Source organism: Balaenoptera physalus (genome assembly GCF_965194825.1).
Source record: "Balaenoptera physalus genome assembly, chromosome: 12".
NCBI classification, from domain to species: domain Eukaryota; kingdom Metazoa; phylum Chordata; class Mammalia; order Artiodactyla; family Balaenopteridae; genus Balaenoptera; species Balaenoptera physalus.
Window position 1 is genome coordinate 54,485,456 of NC_138897.1, and position 25,980 is coordinate 54,511,435.

The 25,980-nt window shown below is 35.0% G+C and overlaps 1 protein-coding gene across 6 annotated transcripts in view; it reads left to right on the forward strand.

The window, feature by feature from the left end:
- The window catches only part of SS18 (SS18 subunit of BAF chromatin remodeling complex), an 81,906-nt gene that overhangs the window by 7,815 nt on the left and 48,111 nt on the right, over window positions 1–25,980 (forward strand). For 5 of the 6 annotated variants that reach the window (XM_082416197.1, XM_082416193.1, XM_082416192.1 and 2 more), the window contains exon 3: window positions 3,612–3,696. In XM_082416197.1, coding sequence (XP_082272323.1) covers window positions 3,612–3,696 — 85 coding nt within the window. Of the gene's footprint in view, window positions 1–3,464; window positions 3,502–3,611; window positions 3,697–25,980 lie in introns of all 6 variants that reach the window. The other variant, XM_082416195.1, reaches the window with a different exon arrangement.

Sequence of the window (25,980 nt, forward strand, 5' to 3'; positions counted from 1 at the left end):
TTGCTCTCTTGTGGTGTTTGGTTTGAGCATTTTCTAAATCATCCCATGTATTTGCTTAAATCAGCCCTTATTTTTTGTATTTCAGGGTGAGTGCACCTATTTCAGAGTGTATTATAAACAGTTGTCAAGTGAAAAATTTTTGTTCATCATAGTGTAAATGAATTTAGTTTTAAATCTCTAGTTAGGAAGATAACTTTTATTCTATAAATTGTATTTCTTTTGACCTAAAAATACACTGTTCATAGTGTCTAGGTAAAAGTTTCTTTTTCAAAATGAAATCTGACTTTTTTGGATTCATTTTGTAATTATATCAATAAATTTAATGGTGGTTATTTTACTTTATTTGAGGTAATTCATGTAGTGGCTCTTAGTGGAATCTTTGGGAAGTGAACTGTCTCTCATTTAATAGGTTAATAATTAAGGGTATCTGGAAGTATCTGCCAGTATTTATGAGGAAGTTACCATCATCAAATATAAAATGTTGAATATATTTTATATCTTCCCTTTGCTTACATACTCTGTTTTCTTTTATTAACGTATACTATTTTAGAAATAATAAGCATATACATTAAAAACTGCTTCAGTGACAAATTAATAGTATTTATAGAATTTTAAAAAAGTTTCTCAGGAAAATGTTTCTTTAATATTTGTAGAAGAATCTTAGAATAAGCTTATTTGATGAGTGCTGTAAAAAGAATGCAGTTTTTACAAAAAGAAAACCTACTGAAGTTACAGAAGACCCATTAAAAATGATCATTTTTACTTACCCCCTTACATTAGGTAAAAAGATTTGGGGCTATTGGGACAACTGTAGAAATTTGACTGGGTTCTGTGGATTCGATGGTAATATTGTATCAGTATTCATTTCCTTGTTATGATGGTTGTATTTTAGTTATATAGGGGAATGTCCTTGTTTTTGGGAAACTGACACTGAAGTGTTAGGAGTAATGGGGTATTATGCTGGTAACTGACTCTCGATGGTTTTGGAAAAAAGTGTGTCGTTGCATGCACGTGTATGTTGGTGTAGGTGTTTAGAGACAGTATAAGACAGATGTAAGATGCTGACAATTGGGGAGCGTGGGAGAAAAATATTTGGGAGTTCTTCATACTATTCTTGAAACTGTAAGTTTGAGATTATTTCAAGATTAAAAATTAAGATTTGATAGTTGGGGAAATGTCTTTAAAGTATTTCATAGAAGTTGCTGTATTTATAGATATTTAGAACCACAAGGACTTTAGAGATCTACCCTCTGCCATTATTTTATTTTATTTTGTTATTTTTTTAAATAAATTTATTTATTTCTGTCTGCGTTGGGTCTTCATTGCTGTGCATGGGCTTTCTCTAGTTGCGGTGAGTGGCGGCTACTCTTTGTTGCAGTGCATGTGCTTCTCATTGCGGTGGCTTCTCTTGTGGAGCACGGGCTCTAGGCGTGCAGGCTTCAGTAGTTGCAGCACGCGGACTCAGTAGTTGTGGCTCGCGGGCTCTAGAGTGCAGGCTCAGTAGTTGTGGCGCAGGGGCTTAGTTGCTCCATGGCATGTAGGATCTTCCTGGGCCAGGGCTCGAACCTGTGTTCCCTGCATTGGGAGTCGGATTCTTAACCACTGTGCCACCAGGGAAGTCCCTGCCATTATTTTATAAATGAGGCCTCAAGCGTGTGGCAGATTAAACAGTATTTTAACACTGGCTTACTGAGGACCAATAAGCATGACTAGAATTTTTCTTAAAGGGTCATGAGTAGGCCATAGTCTCTGAATAAAGTTGGTATTTTTATTTTTGATAGGGCAATCAGCAAATCTCATCTCTGAGTACATGTGATAGAGCCATACTAATATTCAGAAGAAAAGAAAAACTTGAAAGAGCAGCCTTTGAAATGAGTTACATGTTCTAATTAAAATGGCTGGTTGGTTTTTTAAAAATGGCAAGATTGTAGAATCCTGTATCTTAAATTCCATTCAAGATGTCTATGGAATAATGAAGTAGTTCCAGCTAGTGGTGCCTGTTAGTGCTGTTTGAAGAATTTCAATGACATAATTAACCATTATGAATAATTCAGTGCAAAATAATGATTTTTGGTCCTTGTTTGTTTAAGGATCCCTATAACAATATATCATGTCTGATTGAGCAACATAGTGTATATGTGAGGAGGAGCATTAAGAACTTAGACTTGTTTTTAAATAACAACAAAAAAACAAGAACAAAGAGAAACAAGGAAACCTTGGGAAGTGTTGGATATATCTGTTACCTCCATGGTGGTGATGTTTTCACTGGTGTTCGTGTATGTCCAAACTCATCAAATTGTACACATAAATACGTGAAGTTCTTTATATATATTAGTTATATCTCAATAAATTTATAAAAAAACAAACAAGCAAACTATAAAAGTATGATCTTGTTAGTGAAGAAACTTTAAGTTCAGTGAGAAATAAGTTTTTCCCCCCTAATAAGAAAACAGTAGTGAAACCAGTTTTTCCAGCAGGAAAAAAATAATGCAGCAAAGAATTTACTAGGATTCCTCTTAATGGTGTCTGTTTTAGAAAATTACTTCATTTGGGATCTGTATTAGAAGACTTTATTTAGCTGAATAAAGTTCTTTTGACTTATTTTCATTATTTTAATTGGTACAGTATTTATTAGTAAATGAAATTCTAAAAGCTTAATTTGATGCACGTTTTACGTTTGTATTATTTTGTGGGTTTACCAGCACTAGTAATTGGATCACTACTAATTTCAGTCTGGTTTCATCTGAGTTAATTTTTTAAATTATGAAGAGAGGCTTAGCAAAACTAATAGGTAAGTAAGATCACAGTAAACATGTTTAACAACTTGACTCCGATAATGAGAATTTGCTTTATTTTTTAAAGTTAATTTGCAGTGGTGTTGGTGTTGGTGTCCTATTATTTCCTCCATCCCGGTGCTTTAGCATGTAACTTTTTTCTTTTTTTTGTAATTGGAGATGCCTCTTTATTGTCCTCTCTATATGTCCTGATAGATGGGCAGCATAACCACAGCAGGTATAAATTGTTGGTCACTGCTGCAGGAATGAGAAGGGAAAAAATGTGTGGTTTCCACCTCCTTTCTGACATTTTAGCAGAGCGTGTTGACTGTGCTTGGCTTTGAGGTTTTTGGCAACACGAAAATGGCAGAGGGAAGGGAATAAGCATATCAGTTTTGTTGATTACTTCATTCTAGGTCTCTTTGCGTATGTTATATGTGTGGAGCCAGTACCTGTCTCAGTTATTCCATTTACTACGCTGTACAATCTTGTACAAGTTATTAACCTTTCTAAACCTCAATTTCTTCATCTGTGAAATGGAGAAAATAAGAATCTTCACCTCATAGTGTTGGTTTGAGGATTAAATCAGATGTTTAAGTACGTAGAACAACTATAGCAATATCTAGCACATAGTAAGAGCTCCGTGTTTATTATTGTTTTTGAATATACTTATTTGGAATTATTTTGCAGAGGAACTAGGAAAAATTGCAGTGCTGTTGATGTTCAGGTAACAGAAATCGCTCATTAAACTTGACAAATAAAATGCTGTTTGTATAATATGTAAGCAGATAGGAAGAAAATTATTTCTTAATATTGATATTTGTTTTGTTTTAATAGGTATCAACAGATGCTGCATACAAACTTGGTCTACCTTGCTACAATAGCAGATTCTAATCAAAACATGCAGTCTCTTTTACCAGCAGTAAGTACCTTTAAAATAGTGTGAAGTAGATAATTTTTATAGAGTTCTTTACAGAATAACACATTTTTGTTTGGTGATTCTGAGTTTTGTTTAGCAAATCCTGCCCTCTTTTGAGAACACGAAGATATTCTTCTATATGATCTACAAGCTTTATTATTTTGCCTTCATATTTAATTTGAATTAATTCACCTGGAATTGATTCCCTGACTAAGGAAGTTATATCCATCCATCTATTCACTAGCCTACCTATTTGTTTATTTATTTATTTAAATGTGTAATTGCACAGATTATTTAGGAACAAATCTGTAATATTTTAAAGCAGATCTCCAGCCATCATATACGTAATTTAATATGCATCTCTGGCAGATAAGGACTATTATCCCACGCTACAAAATTAACCAGAATCTCTTAATGTCTTATGATACCCAGGATGTTTTCAATTTTCACCAGTTATCTAAAAAAACTCGAATGTTTTAATGATTGTTTGCCGCAGAATCCAAACAAGGTCCACCTGTTGCATTGGTTGATCTGTGTCTTAAGTTTTTTTTAATCTGTATCACTTTATCTTTTTTATTCTCCATTTATTTGTTGAAGAAACTGGGTCATATATTTTGCAGAATTTCTCACATTTTGGATTTGGCTGATTGTATCCTGTTGGTTCTTTAACGTGTTCCTACGTGTTCCTCCATCTCATCTCTATTTCCTCTAAACTGATAATTTATAGATTGAGAGGCTCCATTAGAATTAGGTTTAGTTTTATGTTATTTCATTGGTGGCACCGTGTGTGGTGCCTGTTGTGTTTTATTAGCAGGGACACATTTTGTTGTCCCGTTTTTAGTGATTGATTGATTGATCAGTGCACACAGTTGGTATCGGTCTGATCAGTCCATTATAAAGTTCCCCATCTACCTTTCAGTTAGTGGTTTTAGCAGTCATTGGTGCTTGTTGACCAGGTTCGTTGTTTCATTTTGGGATCTAAGAACAATGAGTTTCTAATTTTACAGTTCCTCCTGGATTGTACTTCTTTTAAAAAGGAAAATTTCCTTTCATCAAATATTTGGTTATCCTGAAATAGAGAGTTCCTATAGGAAAGTCATGATAAAGGCTTGATTCTATTCCTTTATCAATTTTCAGAATAACAAGTTGGTCTCTAGTAACCTGTCAGAGATGACCAAGGATTTTGTCTTTGTTTTTATTATCTGAACTTATACATTTTTATATTTTTAATGTGTTTAAATCCATTGAGTCATTCTTTGTGATACTCAAGTTTTCTCACCTTTGGTCAGTGGGAACCCCTTCATTTGGCTCCTGTGTCCTTCTGACATGATTTCGGTATTGTATAGCTTCTTTGCTTCAGAATTTGTGAGAGAGATCAGACTAATTATATTTTCTGCCCCAACTATTTTTCCAACCAGCCTTTTTCCTATGGGAATTGGTATTTAGAAACCACAATTTGGATGTTTGGGGCATTCGTTATTACTGAGTTTCCATTTTTTCTTGGCATTTTCAGCGGACAGAGGTAGGAAACACGCTTTTTAAAAAGAAAGAAAATATTAAATTAGTGATATTGCCACTTCAGGATAAGTTTTTTTACCCAGATTTGATTTTATGTATTAGTACCTCTTCTGTCTTACTCCAAAAATCTTGATACCTCAATGACATTATTATAGTCACTTGTTTGCTTTATACTACTATATATGTAACATAATTTCAATATAACAATACCAAGATTGCCGCTAACAATAACATGCTTGTCCTTAGATATACCTCACTAGGGATATATAATGAATAAATTTAGTTTTGAATCTGAAAGAATGTTAATGTGATTTTTGCCATGGACTTCATTACCAGCTAGTATGAGGAACAGATTTGATTTCATTTGTTTCCAGGTAGATAATTCTCTCCCAGCATTATCTGTTGGAAAAATAAAACAAAATATCTTTTCTCTATTTTGTCATGCCACCTCTATTATATATCAAGTGTCCATATATGTGCGGGTCTGTGTCTCATCTCTCTATTCTGTTCCATTGGCCAGTTTTTAGAAATTCCACTATCTTGTCACAGTTGTCAATAGTCCAATAAGTCTTTTTTTTTTTTTTTTGAAATTATTTATTATGTATTTATTTCAACACCTCAATCACAGTTTATTTGTGATCCATCATATCATTGTAATAATTGGATCATCTGTGTGTCTTTTTTTTATTCATTTTTTTCTCATGATTCTCTTTCTTGGTAAGCCTGATAATTTTGTTTTTTTTTTTTGTTTTTTTTTTTTTTCACACACACACACTGTATTTTATTTTTACGAGATAAATAGACTGACACCAAGCATTGTACATGGATGACCACAACAAAATCAACAATGATTGCAATTACCAAACATGAAACACACTCATACTATGTCATAATATTGACATTCAGTCCAGTAATCCTCCACTGTAACAGCTCCTTTACTTTGCAGTGAAAATTGATTTGTATATTCTTTGCCTCTGAGTCCTTGTGGGATTTTTTTTTTTTTTAATTCAGACAGAAAGTCACAAAAATTATACTCATCCTCATCAGTTCACTCAGTCCCATGTAATTAATTGTTTTTTTTCATCTTGATCTTTTGTTAGCACTTTTATGAGTTCATCAGTTTTTCATCAGAGTTCTGAAAATGCTTATTCATTCAGTTCAGCAGTACAGTCAGTTACCAGAAACCTGTACTTGTCAGAGTCTTTTCCATGAATTTCTTGAAGATGAAACCCTTTTATAGGAACATATTTGCAAAATCATCAGAGTACACCCAGAACTGTCTGTAAATGACAAAAGACTTAAAAATGACCATGGTAAAAGATTTGATGAAAGTTCATAATAATGCAGTTGACAAGAAAATTAGTTATTTCTGAGATATACATTTTAAAGTAATAACTAGGATTATTACTTATAACATTATACCAGAACATATAAGATTTTTAGAAATTTCATGTAATGTCTGAAACATTTATATTAACATATTTCCATACATATTTCCATACATATAACCCAATGAAAGTTTAGTATTAGTTGTTTTGTTTGTTTTTTTATACTGCAGGTTCTTATTAGGCATCAATTTTATACATATCAGTGTATACATGTCAATCCCAATCGCCCAATTCAGCACACCACCGTCCCCACCTCACCGCAGTTTTCCACCCTTGGTGTCCATATGTTTGTTCTCTACATCTGTGTCTCAACTTCTGCCCTGCAAACTGGCTCATCTGTACCATTTTTCTAGGTTCCACATACATGCATTAATATATGATATTTGTTTTTCTCTTTCTGACTTACTTCACTCTGTATGACAGTCTCTAGATCCATCCACGTCTCAACAAATGACTCAATTTCGTTCCTTTTTATGGCTGAGTAATATTCCATTGTATATATGTACCACAACTTCTTTATCCATTTGTCTGTCGATGGGCATTTAGGTTGCTTCCATGACCTGGCTATTGTAAATAGTGCTGCAATGAACATTCGGGTGCATGTGTCTTTTTGAATTACGGTTTTCTCTGGGTATATGCCCAGTAGTGGGATTGCTGGGTCATATGGTAATTCTATTTTTAGTTTTTTAAGGAACCTCCATATTGTTCTCCAGAGTGGCTGTATCAATTTACATTCCCACCAACAGTGCAAGAGGGTTCCCTTTTCTCCACACCCTCTCCAGCATTTGTTGTTTGTAGATTTTCTGATGATCCCCATTCTAACAGGAGTGAGGTGATACCTCATTGTAGTTTTGATTTGCATTTCTCTAATAATTAGTGATGTTGAGCAGCTTTTCATGTGCTTCGTGGCCGTCTGTATGTCTTCTTTGGAGAAATGTCTATTTAGGTCTTCTGCCCATTTTTGGATTGGGGTGTTTGTTTCTTTGATATTGAGCTGAATGAGCTGTTTATATATTTTGGAGATTAATCCTTTGTCCGTTGATTCATTTGCAAATATTTTCTCCCATTCTGAGGGTTGTCTTTTCGTCTTGTTTATGGTTTCCTTTGCTGTGCAAAAGCTTTGAAGTTTCATTAGGTCCCACTTGTTTATTTTTGTTTTTATTTCCATTACTCTAGGAGGTGGATCAAAAAAGATCTTGCTGTGATTTATGTCAAAGAGTGTTCTTCCTATGTTTTCCTCTAAGAGTTTTATAGTGTCCAGTCTTATATTTAGGTCTCTAATCCATTTTGAGTTTATTTTTGTGTATGGTGTTAGGGAGTATTCTAATTTCATTCTTTTACATGTAGCTGTCCAGTTTTCCCAGCACCACTTATTGAAGAGACTGTCTTTTCTCCATTGTATATCTTTGCCTCCTTTGTCATAGATTAGTTGACCATAGGTGCGTGGGTTAATCTCTGGGCTTTCTATCTTGTTCCATTGATCTGTGTTTCTGTTTTTGTGCCAGTACCATATTGTCTTGATTACTGTAGCTTTGTAGTATAGTCTGAAGTCAGGGAATCTGATTCCTCCAGCTCCATTTTTTTGCCTCAAGACTGCTTTGGCTATTCGGGGTCTTTTGTGTCTCCATACAAATTTTAAGATGATTTGTTCTAGCTCCGTAAAAAATGCCATTGGTAATTTGATAGGGATTGCATTGAACCTGTAGATTGCTTTGGGTAGTATACTCATTTTCACAATGTTGATTCTTCCAATCCAAGAACATGGTATATCTCTCCATCTGTTGGTATCATCTTTAATTTCTTTCATCAGTGTCTTATAGTTTTCTGCATACAGGTCTTTTGTCTCCCTAGGTAGGTTTATTCCTAGGTATTTTATTCTTTTTGTTGCAATGGTAAATGGGAGTGTTTCCATAATTTCTCTTTCAGATTTTTCATCATTAGTGTATAGGAATGCAAGAGATTTCTGTGCATTAATTTTGTATCCTGCAACTTTACCATATTCATTAATTAGCTCTAGCAGTTTTCTGGTGGCAGTTTTAGGATTCTCTATGTATAGTATCATGTCATCCGCAAACAGTGACAGTTTTACTTCCTCTTTTCCAATTTGTATTCCTTTTATTTCTTTTTCTTCTCTGATTGCCGTGGCTAGGACTTCCAGAACTATGTTGAATAATAGTGGTGAGAGTGGACATCCTTGTCTCGTTCCTGATCTTAGAGGAAATGCTTTCAGTTTTTCACCATTGAGAATGATGTTTGCTGTGGGTTTGTCATATATGGCCTTTATTATGTTGAGGTAGGTTCCCTCTATGCCCACTTTCTGGAGAGTTTTTATCATAAATGGGTGTTGAATTTTGTCAAAAGCTTTTTCTGCATCTATTGAGATGATCATATGGTTTTTATTCTTCAGTTTGTTAATATGGTGTATCACATTGATTGATTTGCGTATATTGAAGAATCCTTGCATCCCTGGGATAAATCCCACTTGATCGTGGTGTATGATCCTTTTAATGTGTTGTTGGATTCTGTTTGCTAGTATTTTGTTGAGGATTTTTGCATCTATATTCATCAGTGATATTGGTCTGTAATTTTCTTTTTTTGTAGTGTCTTTGTCTGGTTTTGGTATCAGGGTGATGGTGGCCTCATAGAATGAGTTTGGGAGTGTTCCTTCCTCTGCAATTTTTTGGAAGAGTTTGAGAAGGATGGGTGTTAGCTCTTCTCTAAATGTTTGATAGAATTCACCTGTGAAGCCATCAGGTCCTGGACTTTTGTTTGTTGGAAGATTTTTAATCACAGTTTCAATTTCATTACTTGTGATTGGTCTGTTCATATTTTCTGTTTCTTCCTGATTCAGTCTTGGAAGATTATACCTTTCTAAGAATTTGTCCATTTCTTCCAGGTTGTCCATTTTATTGGCATAAAGTTGCTTATAGTAGTCTCTTAGGATGTTTTGTATTTCTGCAGTGTCTGTTGTAACTTCTCCTTTTTCATTTCTGATTTTATTGATTTGAGTCCTCTCCCTCTTTTTCTTGATGAGTCTGGCTAATGGCTTATCAATTTTGTTTATCTTCTCAAAGAACCAACTTTTAGTTTTATTGATCTTTGCTATTGTTTTCTTTGTTTCTATCTCATTTATTTCTGCTCTGATCTTTATGATTTCTTTCCTTCTGCTAACTTTGGGTTTTGTTTGTTCTTCTTTCTCTAGTTTCTTTAGGTGTAAGGTTAGATTGTTTACTTGAGATTTTTCTTGTTTCTTTAGGTAGGCTTGTATAGCTATAAACTTCCCTCTTAGAACCGCTTTTGCTGCATCCCATAGGTTTTGGGTCGTCGTGTTTTCATTGTCATTTGTCTCTAGGTATTTTTTTATTTCCTCTTTGATTTATTCAGTGATCTTTTGGTTATTTAGTAACGTATTGTTTAGCCTCCATGTGTTTGTCTTTTTTACGTTTTTTTCCCTGTAATTCATTTCTAATCTCATAGCGTTGTGGTCAGAAAAGATGCTTGGTATGATTTCAATTTTCTTAAATTTACTGAGGCTTGATTTGTGACCCAAGATGTGATCTATTCTGGAGAATGTTCCGTGCGCACTTGAGAAGAATGTGTAATCTGCTGTTTTTGGATGGAATGTCCTATATATATCAATTAAATCTATCTGGTCTATTGTGTCATTTAAAGCTTCTGTTTCCTTATTTATTTTCATTTTGGATCATCTGTCCATTGGTGTAAGTGAAGTGTTAAAGTCCCCCACTATTATTGTGTTACTGTCGATTTCCTCTTTTATAGCTGTTAGCAGTTGCCTTATGTATTGAGGTGCTCCTATGTTGGGTGCATATATATTTATAATTGTTATATCTTCTTCTTGGATTGATCCCTGGATCATTATGTAGTGTCCTTCCTTGTCTCTTGTAACATTCTTTATTTTAAAGTCTATTTTATCTGATATGAGTATAGCTACTCCAGCTTTCTTTTGATTTCCATTTGCATGGAATATCTTTTTCCATCCCCTAACTTTCAGTCTGTATGTGTCCCTAGGTCTAAAGTGGGTCTCTTGTAGACAGCATATATATGGGTCCTGTTTTTGTATCCATTCAGCCAGTCTATGTCTTTTGGTTGGGGCGTTTAATCCATTCACGTTTAAGGTAATTATCGATATGTATGTTCCTATGACCATTTTCTTAATTGTTTTGGGTTTGTTTTTGTAGGTCCTTTTCTTCTCTTGTGTTTCCCACTTAGAGAAGTTCCTTTAGCATTTGTTGTAGAGCTGGTTTGGTGGTGCTGAATTCTCTTAGCTTTTCCTTGTCTGTAAAGCTTTTGATTTCTCCATCAAATCTAAATGAGATCCTTGCCGGGTAGAGTAATCTTGGTTGTAGGTTCTTCCCTTTCATCACTTTAAGTATATCATGCCACTCCCTTCTGGCTTGCAGAGCTTCTGCTGAGAAATCAGCTGTTAACCTTATGGGAGTTCCCTTGTATGTTATTTGTCGTTTTTCCCTTGCTGCTTTCAATAATTTTTCTTTGTCTTTAATTTTTGCCACTTTGATTACTATGTGTCTCGGCGTGTTTCTCCTTGGGTTTATTCTGTATGGGACTCTCTGCGCTTCCTGGACTTGGGTGGCTATCTCCTTTCCCATGTTAGGGAAGTTTTCGACTATAATCTCTTCAAATATTTTCTCTGGTCCTTTCTCTCTCTCTTCTCCTTCTGGGACCCCTATAATGCGAATGTTGTTGCGTTTAATGTTGTCCCAGAGGTCTCTTAGGCTGTCTTCATTTCTTTTCATTCTTTTTTCTTTAGTCTGTTCCGCAGCAGTGAATTCCACCATTCTGTCTTCCAGGTCACTTATCCGTTCTTCTGCCTCAGTTATTCTGCTATTGATTCCTTCTAGTGTAGTTTTCATTTCAGTTATTGTATTGGTCATCTCTGTTTGTTTGTTCTTTAATTCTTCTAGGTCTTTGTTAATCATTTCTTGCATCTTCTCAATCTTTGCCTCCATTCTTATTCCGAGGTCCTGGATCATCTTCACTATCATTATTCTGAATTCTTTCTCTGGAAGGTTGCCTATCTCCACTTCATTTAGTTGTTTTTCTGGGGTTTTATCTTGTTCCTTCATCTGGTATATAGCCCTCTGCCTTTTCATCTTCTCTATCTTTCTGTAACTGTGGTTTTTGGTCCGCAGGCTGCAGGATTGTAGTTTTTCTTGCTTCTGCTCTCTGCCCTCTGGTGGTTGAGGCTATCTAAGAGGCTTGATGATAGGCTCTGGTGGTGGGTAGAGCTGACTGTTGCTGTGGCGGTCAGAGCTCAGTAAAACCTTAATCCACTTGACTGTTGATGGGTGGGGCTGGGTTCCCTCCCTGTTGCTGTGGCGGTCAGAGCTCAGTAAAACCTTAATCCACTTGACTGTTGATGGGTGGGGCTGGGTTCCCTCCCTGTTGGTTGTTTTGCCTGAGGCAACCCAACACTGGAGCCTACCCGTGCTCTTTGGTGGGGTTAATGGCAGACTCTGGGAGGGCTCTCGGCAAGGAGAACTTCCCAGAACCTCGGCTGCCAGTGTCTTTATCCCCCCGGTGAAACAGAGCCACCACTTGCCTCTGTAGGAGACCCCCCAACACCAGCAGGTAGGTCTGGTTCAGTCTCCCCCAGGGTCACTGCTCCTTCCCCTGGGTCCCGATGCACACATTACTTTGTGTGTGCCCTCCAAGAGTGGGGTCTCTGTTTCCCCCAGTCCTGTCAAAGTCCTGCAATCAATTCCCACTAGGCTTCAAAGTCTGATTCTCTAGGAATTCCTTCTCCCGTAGCCGGACCCCCAGGTTGGGAAGCCTGACGTGGGGCTCAGAACCTTCACTCCAGTGGGTGGACTTCTGTGGTATAAATGTTCGCCAGTCTGTGAGTCACCCACCCAGCAGTTATGGGATTTGATTTTACTCTGATTGCGCCCCTCCTACCGTCTCACTGTGGCTTCTCCTCTGTCCTTGGATGTGAGGTATCCTCCTTGGTGAAGTCCAGGTTCTTCCTGTCAATGATTGTCCAGCAGCCAGTTTTGATTCTGGTGCTCTCGCAAGAGGGAGTGAGAGCACGTCCTTCTACTCCGCCATTTTGGTTAATCCCAGTCCAATAAGTCTTGATGTATATTAGAGAAGTTCTTTACTTATTCCTTATATTCCTTATTTTTTTCAAGAATATCTTGGGTACTGGTCCTTTGCATTTCCATATACACTTAAACATCAGCATGTCCAACATAATCCACTTGTGATTTTCATTGAGGTGAACTTGACTATAAATCAATTTGGGGAGAATTGATGTCTCTACAATACTGAGTCTTTCAAATCATGAGCATTGCATGTATTTTGATTTACTTAGTCCTTTACTATCTGTCAGTAAAGTTTCGTGATTTTCCTGCAGAGGAAATTTACACATCTCTCTCCTGCAGAGAGATTTACACATCTCTCATTGGATTTATTGCTAAGTACCTCATATTTTTTGAGGCAATTTGAAATGGAATCATTGTTTTTTAAGTTTTATTTTGTAACTGTGATTGCAGTTTACATAGAAACGCAATTGATTTTGAATCTCACAGCCTTGTTCAACTCTTATTTCTAACAATTTTTCTGTAGATACTTCCAGTTTTCTGTATTCACGAACATATTTGTGAATAACGAGTTTTGTTTTTTCTTGCCAATCCTTACACCTTTTATTTCTTTCTCTTGCCTTACTTCTCTGGCTAGGACCTCCAGTACATTCCTGAATAGAAGTGGTGATAGAGGACATCTTAATCTTGTTCCTGATCACAAAGGGAAAGCTTTCACTGTTTGACCATTAGGGATGATGCTTGCTGTAGTTTTTTTTGTAGATACCTTTTATCAGATTAAGGAAGTTCCCTTTCGTTTCTGTTGTGCTAATAGTTTATATATTGAATGGATGTTAAATTTTATTAAATATTTTTATTACATCTAATGAGGTGATCATAGTTTTTTCTTTAATCTGTTAATGTGGTGAATTACATTGATTTACTTCTCAATGCTCAATCAGTCTTAGATTTTTGTAATTAACCTACTTTTTCATGACCCACTTGGTCATGGTCTTTTTAAAAAAAATTGCTGTATTCAGTTTGTTAAATTTTTGATCAAGATTTTTATGGCTATTCATGAGTGTCATTGACTTTTAATTTTCTTTTCTTATAATGCCTTTGTCTGGTTTTTATTTTGAGGTTATGCTGGCTTCATAAAATGACCTGCAGAATTTTCCCACTTTTTCTTATCTGGAAGAATTTGCAGAGTATAGCCATTTCCTAAATGATTGGTCTAATTCTTTAGAAAAGCCATCTGGATCTGAAGTTTTCTTTGTGAGGCTTTTATTTACTGACTCAATTTCTTTATGGTTATAGGATACTTTATACATTTCTATATTTTATGAGATAGCTATTTTGGTAAACTGTGCTTTTTAGCATTTTATCCAAATTTTCAAATTTATTGACATAAAGTTTGTGAAATAATCTTTTTTCTAATGTCTGTGGGATCTGTAGTGATAGTTTATTTTATTCTTAACGTGGTTTATTTGTGTCTCCTCGTTAAAAATTTTTTTTGATCACTGTTGCCAAGTATTATTGTATTTTCTTCTTTTAGTCTTTTTAAAGCATCAGTTTTTGACTTTGATCTTTCTCTGTTGCAGCATTTCTCAAACTTTTTGTTCGCAGAACCCCATTATATTATACGTAAACATTACTGAGCACTGTGAGGAGTTTCATGTCAGTTTTATACACTGATATTATTGATTATATTTTACTTATTATGCTAATATTCATTTAAAATGAACAACAATAAACCCATTGCATGTTAATATAAATAACATTCTTTAAAGGAAAAATAACTATCTTTGAAAACAAATTTAGTGAGGTAAATGACACTGCTTAATAATTTTGCAAATTTCTTTTAAATGTCTGGCTTAATAGAAAACATCTGTATTCTTATATCTACTTCTGAATTCAATCTAGCATATGTTTTGGTTGAAGTAGAAGAAAATCCAGTCCCACACAGATGTGAAATTTGAAAAGGGAAGAATATTTTTAGCCTTTTTAGGTTGTGGATAATCTGTGATGGTATAGCAGATCTCAGCAAGTGTTTTTTAAAGGTTAGTTGCAGTATGGAATCTGAAATTATATCAGTACATTTTTCTTATTCTGGTACATTAAAGTTCATTGGTCTGTCTTGCATTCTGGATGGATCTTTTACTCATGCGTGACTTCATAACATCATGCTTTGGTCATTTGGAAAATAATAAGTTCACTTAGTTATGCATCTTTTCCAAATACTGATATATTTCATTATATGATACCAAAAAATTGGTGATTTGTTGAAATCACCACCAATCTAATCAGAAAGGTCTCTTAAGTACTGGGATGCTGTCAAGCTGAAGACAGTAAATACAAGTTTGCCAAATTCCCAATTCTTCCTTGAAAAGTCAAATTTGATCATTCGTAGAAAATGCCATCAGTTGTTTTCCAGGCTCACGGTGTTCAGTTTTGAGGAAATGTCTGCCAGATACCCAAGCCTGGATAAGTATAATTTGTCTAGATATTGTTCTTTTAAGTAAAATTGGTGTTCCATGAAAACAGTGCCTAAATCAGCAAGCAGCACAATCACAAAGTGTTTTCATTTTACTTTGATTTGCAGCAGATACGTTTATTATTTTCACATTTTGTCACACAGAATATTTAACTGACATGGAGAATTTAATAAATGAATAATTTTTACTGCTTCATCAAGGACATTCTTAAGTGAAAATGACTTTTTCTTTCTTTAACTGCTAGTCTGGGGCAGTCAATAGTACGATGATTTACAGTAGAGTTTGATACCTTGATATATGCCAAGGCTCCATCAGTTACATCCACTTTTGCTTTTGTACCATGATGTTGTAAATATCAACATAGCCTAAAAGGCAAACAGCATCTTAGTATTATTATGGAAATAGTTTTGACCTTTTGGATTCCCTAAAAGAATCTTGAGAAGCAGACTTTGTGACTATTACTCTTTTGTATGTTTTTGGATATGATTAATTTCTGATCTTATCTTTATTATTTCATTTTATTTTCCTTCAGTGTATTTTGCTGTCCTTTTTCTGAGTTTTAAGATGAATGCCTGCTTCATCAGTTTTAATCCTTCCATACTAATACATGCATTTAAGGGTGTAAATTTCTGTCTAATTAGTTCTGTTATGTAGTATATTCATATTTATTTAGTTCCAAATATTTTATAATTTCCATTGTTATTTCTTCTTTTTACATGGGTTGATAAATATGTTTCTTAGTTTGCAAACATAGGGAGATTTTATTGTTTTCTTTTTCTTAATAATTTCTGACTTCATTGCATTGTGGGTAGGTAATACTTTGTATGATTTCAGTTCTTGGAAATTTTTGAGATTTGTTTTATGGTCCAGCATATGGTCAGTTTTTACAAATGTTCCGTGTATTCTTTAGCCCCTGAGTGCAGAGTCCTGTATATGTTCACTAGTTCAGGTGTGTTAATCTTGCTTGAATCTTCTGCATAGCCTTACTGATTTTTTTTTTTTTAAATCTTTGTGATGTTTCATTTGTGTGTTTGTTCTATCAGTTACTGAGAAGTGTATGTTTAAAATGTCCAAGTATAGTTGTGGATTGACTGTTTTTCCTTGTAACTCTTTTGAGTTTATTACATTTTGAGGCACTGTAGTGGATGCATGTATGTTTAGAAATGTTATAGCTTTCTGGTTCTTTGTAACGTGTCATTATGAAGTATCCCTCCTTATCTCTAATTATGCTTTTGGTGTTAATGTCTACTTGTCTGGTTTTTGTGTAGCTGAGTCAGCTTTCTTTATCATTTGCATGGTGTATCTACCTTTCCATTTCTTTGTGTTAGAGATATGTGTCTTATGAACAGCATGTTGTTTTTTTAAAAAAATCCAATCCAGCAATCTTTGTTATTTACTTGAAACATCAAATCCATTTACAGTGAATGTAATTGCTTATATATCTTAATTTAAACCTACCATCGTAGAATGCACTTTATTTTTGTCTCATCTGTTTATATTCCTTTTCTTCTGTTCTTTTTGTCTTGATAATTTTTTTTTTCCCGCTAGTTTGGAAATTATATACTTACATACTTACTATTATTTTAGAGGTTACTATATAGTTAACAATTCAAGGACCCTCAGATACTTTATTTCAATTCATTCCCTCAATGACTTATCCATTGTGTTACACATTTTAAATCTGTGGATGTTTACTCACAAGTGATTTTTACTTTTTTTTAAAGTTAGTCTTCATTAGAAGACGATTATCATTGTTACCGTTTTTGATGCTTTTCATTCCTCCCTTCATTTACAACCTTTTCTCTCAGATCATTTCTTTTTTCCTCCCTAGAGAACATATTTCAGTATTTCCTTTTAGCATTGGTTTGGTGGTGACAAATACCTTCAGGTCTTTTTTTGTTTGTTTGTTTGTTTTTGGTTTTTTGGTGATCTGAAAATGCCTTTTCACTATCATTCTTAAAAGATGTTTTTGCCAGGGACAGATTTTAGGTTGGCATGTGAGCACATTAAATTAATCATTCTACTGTTTTCTGGCTTTTATCTATTGACAGTTGAGTGCCGTTGCAAACGTTACTATTTTGAAGGCAGTTTGACTATTTTCTTTGACTGTGTTGAAGATTTTTTGCTTTGTCTAGAGTTTTTTGCAGTTTTACTATGATCTCTCTAGGTGTGTGTTTCTTTTTATTTATCCTGCTTGGTGTTTGTTGAGATTTCTGAAATCTGTGGATTGATATCTTTTATCAGTTTTGGAAAATTCTCAACTGGCTTTCTATATTGGCTAACATGCCCACAGCAAATGTAGCCCCCAAGTTTGGGCCCATGTCTCTGGATTTCTTTTTCTTCTGGATCTTGGCCTGTTCATTTTTTTTTTATTTTATTTTATTTATTTATTTATTTTAATGCTATTCTTGTCTGCTTACATTCTTTTTTTTATGTATGTATGTATGTATGTATGTATGTATGGCTGTGTTGGGTCTTCGTCTCTGTGCGAGGGCTTTCTCCAGTTGCGGCAAGCGGGGGCCACTCTTCACCGCGGTGCGCGGGCCTCTCACCATCGCGGCCTCTCGTTGCCGAGCACAGGCTCCAGACGCGCAGGCCCAGCAACTGTGGCTCATGGGCCGAGTTGCTCCGCGGCACGCGGGATCTTCCCAGACCAGGGCTCGAACCCGCGTCCCCTGCATTGGCAGGCAGACTCTCAACCACCGCACCACCAGGGAAGCCCGGCCTGTTCATTTTTAACGACTTTGTCTGCTCTTCCATATCTTTAAACATATTTTAAAAGTATTTTCTCCAGCTTTTTTTGTTGTCTGCAGTGGAGGGTTTGAATGACCTAATTTGCTGATAACCTATGTGATTCCTAAGTATTGGAATAGAATTCTGTTTTGCTATCCATAGAATATTAGTTATTTTTGAGGCTTCTTAGATATGACTGTTTCACTGGAGAGAGAACAAACACTTGCAGAAGGACTACTAAGTATTGGGTCCTTTCAGTACTTTATTTCATCCTCAGAGTCTTTTAAGATATTAGTCCCATTCTGTGGTTGAGGAAACTGAGTCTCAGGGTGATTAATGTGTCTAGGGACTTGTAGTTGGTAAGTGGTAGCATGGCATTTGAACCCAGGCCTTACTGAAAGCAGTTCATGTATTATGATACCAAGTCATGTTGCTATTAGGATGGAATGGAAATTAAAGTCTGACCCATTTGCTCTTAAGTTTGTGTATCAGGGTAGGATGTGGCTAGATTTTTCTAGAGCTTGAATCTAAATTTTACAACCTGCAGTGTCTTGATTGTTCTACTGTGTTGTTATGGAAATGAATGCCTTGATCATTTTTGTTTCTTTCTTGTCTAGCATTATTCCTGTACTCAGGTGTTAAGTTTAAAAAAAAAGTTAAATGAATGAGTCTGCTTATAGTTTGGGGACTATACTATAGATTTAAGAGGCAGGTTAAGAATTTAGCTTATTAGTGGGAAGCAGCCGCATAGCACAGGGAGATCAGCTCGGTGCTTTTTGTCCACCTAGGGGGGTGGGATGGGGAAGGTGGGCGGGAGACACAAGAGGGAGGAGATATGGGGATATATGTATAAGTATAGCTGATTCACTTTGTTATACAGCAGAAACTAACACACCATTGTAAAGCAATTATACTCCAATAAAGATGTTAAAAAAAAAAGAATTTAGCTTATCATCACCATGGTGGCCTATAACTCAGTGATTCTTTTTTCTTTTTTTTTCTCCTGTTCTCGTACATCTGAAAGATGTGACACATTCTGTACATGTTCTCATCAGAACAGTAACACATTGCGCACAGGTTCTCAAGTCCGGGCATTGAATGTGGAGAGGGGTCATTCTCCTCCAGATAGTCTTATTAGAGTCTCGTGGGTGGTTGGGGAATGAGGGTAGTTTGCAAAGTGTTTTCAGGTGATTCTGTTTACCCTTCCATATCCCTTCTACCCAACCAATTGAGAGTCTCTGTGACTTATGATACTGTGCAATTCTGGATTTTGTCAGTTTGTCTTGATTTGAATTATTGTCTTCATAAAATATGGAAATGTCTTAAAGTCATAAACATTACAGTTTCTCAGATATGTTCCATATTCTCTCTAGCTTTTATGCAGAACACAAAAATGTTGGGTCACACCACACATCCTGAGATTTAGTTAGTCATTTCTCTTGCCCTGCCTCAAGGAGGTAGTAATTATTGAGAAGCCAATGTGGTAAAATTTAGCTTCCCATAGATATTCATTAAGGTACTGCAAAATCTCTAACTCAGAATTTACTAGTCCATTCTCATCTGTTGCTAAGCTATACACTGTTATTGAATTTTTTTAATTTGTTTTTTATAGAGTTTACATTTTCCCCTACAAATCACATAGGACAGTAAAAATTATTACTATTTATATTCAGCGAAAATATTATGTTATTTTACCGTCACCTGGTTAAGAACCTTCACAAAGGAAATACACACATTTCATTACAAACCTACCATTGTTTCAGATTCATTTAACACAGTCACTATTTTACATCATATTTTACTAAAGAATATAGTTATTGCCATTTGTGTATTTTGAAATAAAATTTTTCCCTCTTAATATTGGTCAAAGTTTTATTTAAAATACGTGATCAAATTTTCATTTTAAAAAAAGGGTATTTTGAAGGTTAGGTTGCTTGGGAAACTAAGTTGACAAAGGAAGAGGGGTTTTAGAAAGCCTAGAAATAAATAGATCCTCATAGTAGGGGGAACAACAGAGAGTTGGACCAATAATAAAAGCGGGGCTAAAGAGGGGAAAAATCAGCAAGAAGGAAAGCAGTTGGATTAGAGATGAAATAGGAAGAAAGGTGAATTTGAGAAAACTAGAATAGTAGAATACATACAACCAATCTGCCAAAAGGGATAGAATATCCTACTTACTAACTGTAGTTTGAGAAATTTTGACCCTGAAAAAGGACTGTATGTTTTAGGGTGATTTTACTGAAGTTTTCCAGAACGGAGTTTTTCACTTTATTTAACTGGTTAGAAATATGCTCATAATTATACGTATGCTCAGCTTTTAAGTTTTTTAATGTCCTCCCAAAAGAGGAATTTTGTATTTATAGTGATATTTCATGTATCTGGAACAAGACTAGATCTAGCAAACTTCTCCTATTTGAAAGAAAGTCAATAATTAAAAAACCAGGAATAAATGGAAAAAGACCTAAAAGGAGAAAAACAACTTATAAAGCCAGTGTACTAACACTTAGGCCTTTTGCTTCTTAGTTTGGGCCCTGGGTATTCTTTTCTTATTTCAAAGGCATTGTAAGTTTGTAACAGAAACTATTCTTAGCCTTACACATATTTGAACAAGTTTGCTTTTTCAATTTTAAGCCCATAGCCAAAAAGCAGCAAATCACAAATCAGAACTTGGAGAGTGTATTCCATAGGCAGGCATACTTACAAGCAGTGTACCTGACAGCTGAGGTGGCATTGAAAGAGTCCAAATATTTGCACAAAACTGACATAATTCAAAATTTACACTATTCTGACTCCATTTAGTAGAGGTATATAGGGTCCTATCTACCTTGGTAACTGTTGGAGACATCATTAGAATGTTGGTTTTCAGAGTTGGTATTTACTTTCTGAAACAACATAAACTATTGACATAATTATTTTCGTTATATGAACTAGGAACAATTTTACCAGTAGAAAATATGACTGTATTATGTGTATGTAAGTCCTTCCTACAAATGTACTTTGAAGAAATTGCATTTCTAAGTTTTAGGCTAGTATTAGTTATTGTTAGTTTATTTTTGTCATCTGCTAGTATTATGAAGTAGTAAGCACCATTGATTTAAGAAAGAATTATGAGAGAACAATTTAAATTTTAAAAAAAGCTTTTATCCATTGATTTAATTTTTCTTTGGGAAAAACTTGGGGAGAAAATAGTCTTTTTATTGTGGTAGTTCATTTTGTAGGCGTACAGTCTAGAAATATTTCTACAGAATTAAAAGTTTTAGAACTGGAAGGAGCTTGGATAATCACATAGTCTAGTGTTTCTTTACCTTGGCTGTACATTTTAAAAGGTTTTCAGGTGATTCTATTGTGTAACTGGGAATTCAGGATTTTATATTGCTATGCATTTTAAATGGAATATCCAGTGATGTTTGAGGATATGCAAAATTTGGAAAAATATGATTCCTATTTCTGTAGTATCACCTTCATTTGATGTGTACCATGGCCATTTTTACAATATGAGAAAGATAATACTTATTCTATAATGCTATTAAATGAAGGATTAATTCAGACAATTCATGGTGTCCAGTATGTAGGAGGTACTCAGTAAATATTGATGGCGATGAAGATGAAGGTAGTACGCAATTGGAATGTGTAAATGGAAAGAGAAGTCAGATTAAGGAGAATTTGAACGAAGATTAGCAGGATTCAGTTACTGAATACATATGCAGGATAAGGGAAGGAGTTTGGAGACGCAACTGACATTAATGCCATTCCCTAAGATTGAGTGTGTATGCATTTAATTTTCTTTTGTCAGTATGGAAGAAGGCAAAGCATATATTTGTAGAATCAAGTTTTTTTTTTTAACATCTTTATTGGAGTATAATTGCTTTACAATGGTGTTAGTTTCTGCTGTATAACAAAGTGAATCAGCTATATGTATACATATATCCTCATATCCCCTCCCTCTTGCGTCTCCCTCCCACCCTCCCTATCCCACCCGTCTAGGTGGACACAAAGCACCGAGCTGATCTCCCTGTGCTATGCGGCTGCGTCCCACTAGCTATCTGTTTTACATTTGGTAGTTTATATATGTCCATGCCACTCTCTCACTTCATCCCAGCTTACCCTTCCCCCGCCCCCTCCCCGTGTCCTCAAGTCCATTCTCTACATCTCCGCCTTTATTCCTGTCCTGCCCCTAGGTTCTTCAGAACCATTTTTTTTTTTTTTTAAGATTCCATATATATGTGTTAGCATACTGTATTTGTTTTTCTCTTTCTGACTTACTTCACTCTGTATGACAGTCTCTAGGTCCATCCACCTCACTACAAATAACTCAATTTCCTTTCTTTTTATGGTATGCATTTAATTTTAAAAGAAGGCTGAAAGTTGATTGGAATTACTTGTCTTGCTTTTCACTTAATTCATTATGAGCATTGTTTAAAGAAATCTCTAATTTAATCAGATACACTTGAATTTTAGAAGTATTAAAGATCATTTTTGTTTAATAGGTGTTCTGTACAAAAAATAAAAGTCTTAACTATTAATGAAAATTGGTTAGAGGAAGTAGCCTTACATTTTATATATTGTTTTTTATTTCCTAAATTTCATTTTTTGGTGATACCACACTTGATGTTTTGAGTTAGCATTGGGCACTTGATCAGCCTTTCCTTACACAAGTGTCAGTAAAAACGATAATATATTTGTCTTCAGGTTCAGTGAATGTGCTGGCAGAGCATCCATCTGTTAAGGTATTTCACTGACTAAAATTTGATATTATAGGATTTACTTTGTACAGGTGTGATCCAAGTGAAGTGAAGGAACATGTGGGAACACGTGGTTAGAGTTGTGGAACATTTTAAAGATTAGCAGAGTTTATTTCATTTATAAATTTTAACTTAGTTTTTAGCACAGGTAATACTTTGATGTGGTTAGAACATTAAAAACTACAAAAAGTCATACAGAAGCCTACTCCTACCTCTGTCTTATACCTGCTTTTTATGCAAATAAAAACCAATGTAAATACATACTTCCCCCTTCCTTTCTAGGCAGGTAGAACCTTGCCATACACACTGTTCTGTACCTTGTTTTTTTATTACAGTTTTTTTAATGAAAGTGTTTAAGTTCTTATTTAGAAGTATGGAAAGAACTTTTCTTCAATATTGTGATCATTTTCTGAATGTTTTAAGTGTTTGATGAACATGATCATATTTATTTGGTCAGTGTGATAATGTTGAAACTTGTATTCTTTAACTTCTGTGATAGTTTTCTTTTTTACCTTTCTAGCTGCTCAGCTCCCTATCTTTTACCTGCCTATCAAATGTTGATGATCTGTACTTGAACAACTTTTTACTATACACACCATTCCTGGGAGATTTCACCCACATTCCTGGTTTTTTATATTCTCGACTTGATGTTCCTTCCCCTCCATATTCTTGGCTCCCAAATATGTATCTTCTTGCCCAAGTGTGCTCCATGAATCTAGCTTCCACTTGACATAACCAGTTTGGATATTTTACAGGCCTCCCCACACAATGTAGGCAAAAGTCATCCGTCTCAGTTCCCCCTCTGTTCCCCGCTGTTAAAGGAAAAAAAAGTGCACAGCCATTTTGCTATTTCCTATCTCAAATGAGTAGTATAAACACTGAGTTCTTTTAGTCAGAAGCATAGTGATTATCTCAGACTACTCCCCTTTCTTTCACCAGCCACAGCTGTCTTCTTTCTCTTCTACCTAATAAAGTGCTACAAAATAAAAGGTGTCTAATTAAGACATTTTGGTATTAAAAACAGAAGCAAGACTACAGGTGAAATGGTCTTTTGAAATGTGTATGTGTATTTTATATGCCAAAAAGTTCTATAAATGATATTAACAGATAGTAATTCTATAGTATACTTATATACTATTTTAGAATTATGTATATTTAAAGTACATTTGAAACATAGAAGTAATTAGTTCTGCTGTTGAGGATTAGGGAAGGTTTCATAAAGGAGGTAACCCTGTATTTCATAGAGAATTGATTTATGGGGGCACATTTCTCTACATTAATGTATTATAGGGAGCATTTTGCCAACATTGTTGCCTGTCTTGTCTTTTTAGAATCCTAGGAAAAATCATGTTAACTATTTGCTGGATAGCATATATAAAATTCAGAAGACTGTCTAACTGAGTCCAAATATGTAAAGAAATTGGATCTATCTTACTGCGAGAAATACAAATGGGTGTGTAATTTTCTTGCAGAACTATATTAGTGAATGAAGCTTATAAATGTACTAGAGAACCTAAAGGTTGTCCCTTTGTCGTTAATTGAAAATGATGTATCTAGCTCACCTCTATAAAGCGCAGAATTTGTTTGCCATATAGCTAAGAAAGTAAAGAACCTGAATGTTGGAAATTAAGTAATTTACTCTTATTTGCACAGAATAAGTACAGAAAAGTATTTGTACAAGGTTGTTTAAGCCTTATTTTTATTGGCAAAATAATAAAACAATACAAGGAAAAACTGTCAGTAGTGAGCATGGGTTAAAAACTGTTATATCTTATTCAGTTGAGTTCTGTACTTTTGCATGAGATTGAATTATATACTGATATAGAATAATACCTACAGTAGAATTAATAACAGGATAGTGTGACCCTACTTTTAAAAACTAAATATATGTTTATATATATGAATTTTGAAAAAGATTCTGGAGATGTACATACCAAGCTTTTAGCAGTGGTTCCTGTGTGTATTGTTTCTATTTTTATAATGATTACACATTATTTTTGTAATTTAGCCAGACTGGTATAGATACAAAAATAATATTTAAAAAATCCAAGATCAAGCAAATATATATTTCTTCTTCTTTTTAAATGTATTTATTTATTTATTAGTTTTGGTTGTGCTGGGTCTTCATTGCTGCACACAGGCTTTGTTCTCTAGTTGCGGTGAGCTGGGGTTACTCTCCGTTGCGGTGTGCGGGCTTCTCATTGCGGTGGCTTCTCTTGTTGCGGAGCACGGGCTCTAGGTGCGCAGGCTTCGGTAGTTGTGGCTCGCGGGCTCTAGAGCGCAGGCTCAGTAGTTGTGGCACACGGGCTTAGTTGCTCCGCAGCATGTGGGATCTTCCCGGTCCGGGGCTTGAACCCGTGTCCCCTGCATTGGCACTGCGCCACCAGGGAAGTCCCAAGCCAAATATATATTTCTTAATGGGTGGTATTATTACAACTTTCAGAAAGGCTTAGACTCCTGTCTCCCAGTGTTTCAGGAGTAGATTAGTTTATTTTTTTCTTTTCTTTTGAAAGAATACTCTAGAGAAATCTTCTGGTCTGTGAAGAAAAAGACATTTACTTTTTGTTCTTTAGATTATATGGTTCTGGAGTGATTGTTTAGTGGTTAACATCATCAGGGTCTGGAAGACTTGGTTTTTCAGAACTGAGACAAAGTGTAATGTTGGATTTGTTATGGTAGGAATGTTTGCTGTTTCATAAAGTTGAATTTAGTGGGGAACCTAGTACTAAAACTGGGGAGAGTATTGTTAGTAGGTCAGTCATTCTGGGGCCTAAGCCTTTAGGACATTTGGAGAATCAGCATGCTGTGAAAATAACTGGGAGATATTATTAGTTATGAAAGTTAAACTGATCACATTTTACAATAGGACTGAATATTAGCTATCTTTTTTCGAACAAGGTGCCATATGACAATTTATGAGATTGTTAAATTGAAGAAATCAATTGGTGAGGTTGAAAGGCAGCATAAATTCAAGGCTACCCATGGTGGCATCCTGAAATTTCTTGTAGGCACGAATGAGGAATCGAGGAGACCTTCCTAAACTGTTACAGATATGTGTAAAATTCATTTTGGGGAGACTGATTTTAGGACTAGGAAGTAAGGCAAATATGATACAGATGGGGCTTTTGGATCCAGTCTCGGTTGACTAATCAAGAGTCTTTTGTGTGTATAGGGATCATCTCTTTATCAACTTTTGGAAGTATTTTATCTGTGTATATGTATCTATATATGTAAAATATATGTAGCCTGTTTTGAATAATTTATTTTTAAATCTCCTATTTCTACATGTCACTTTAGTGCCTCCTTTGGGGAACTATTTTAATGACAGCTATACTAATGATAGTTATACAGA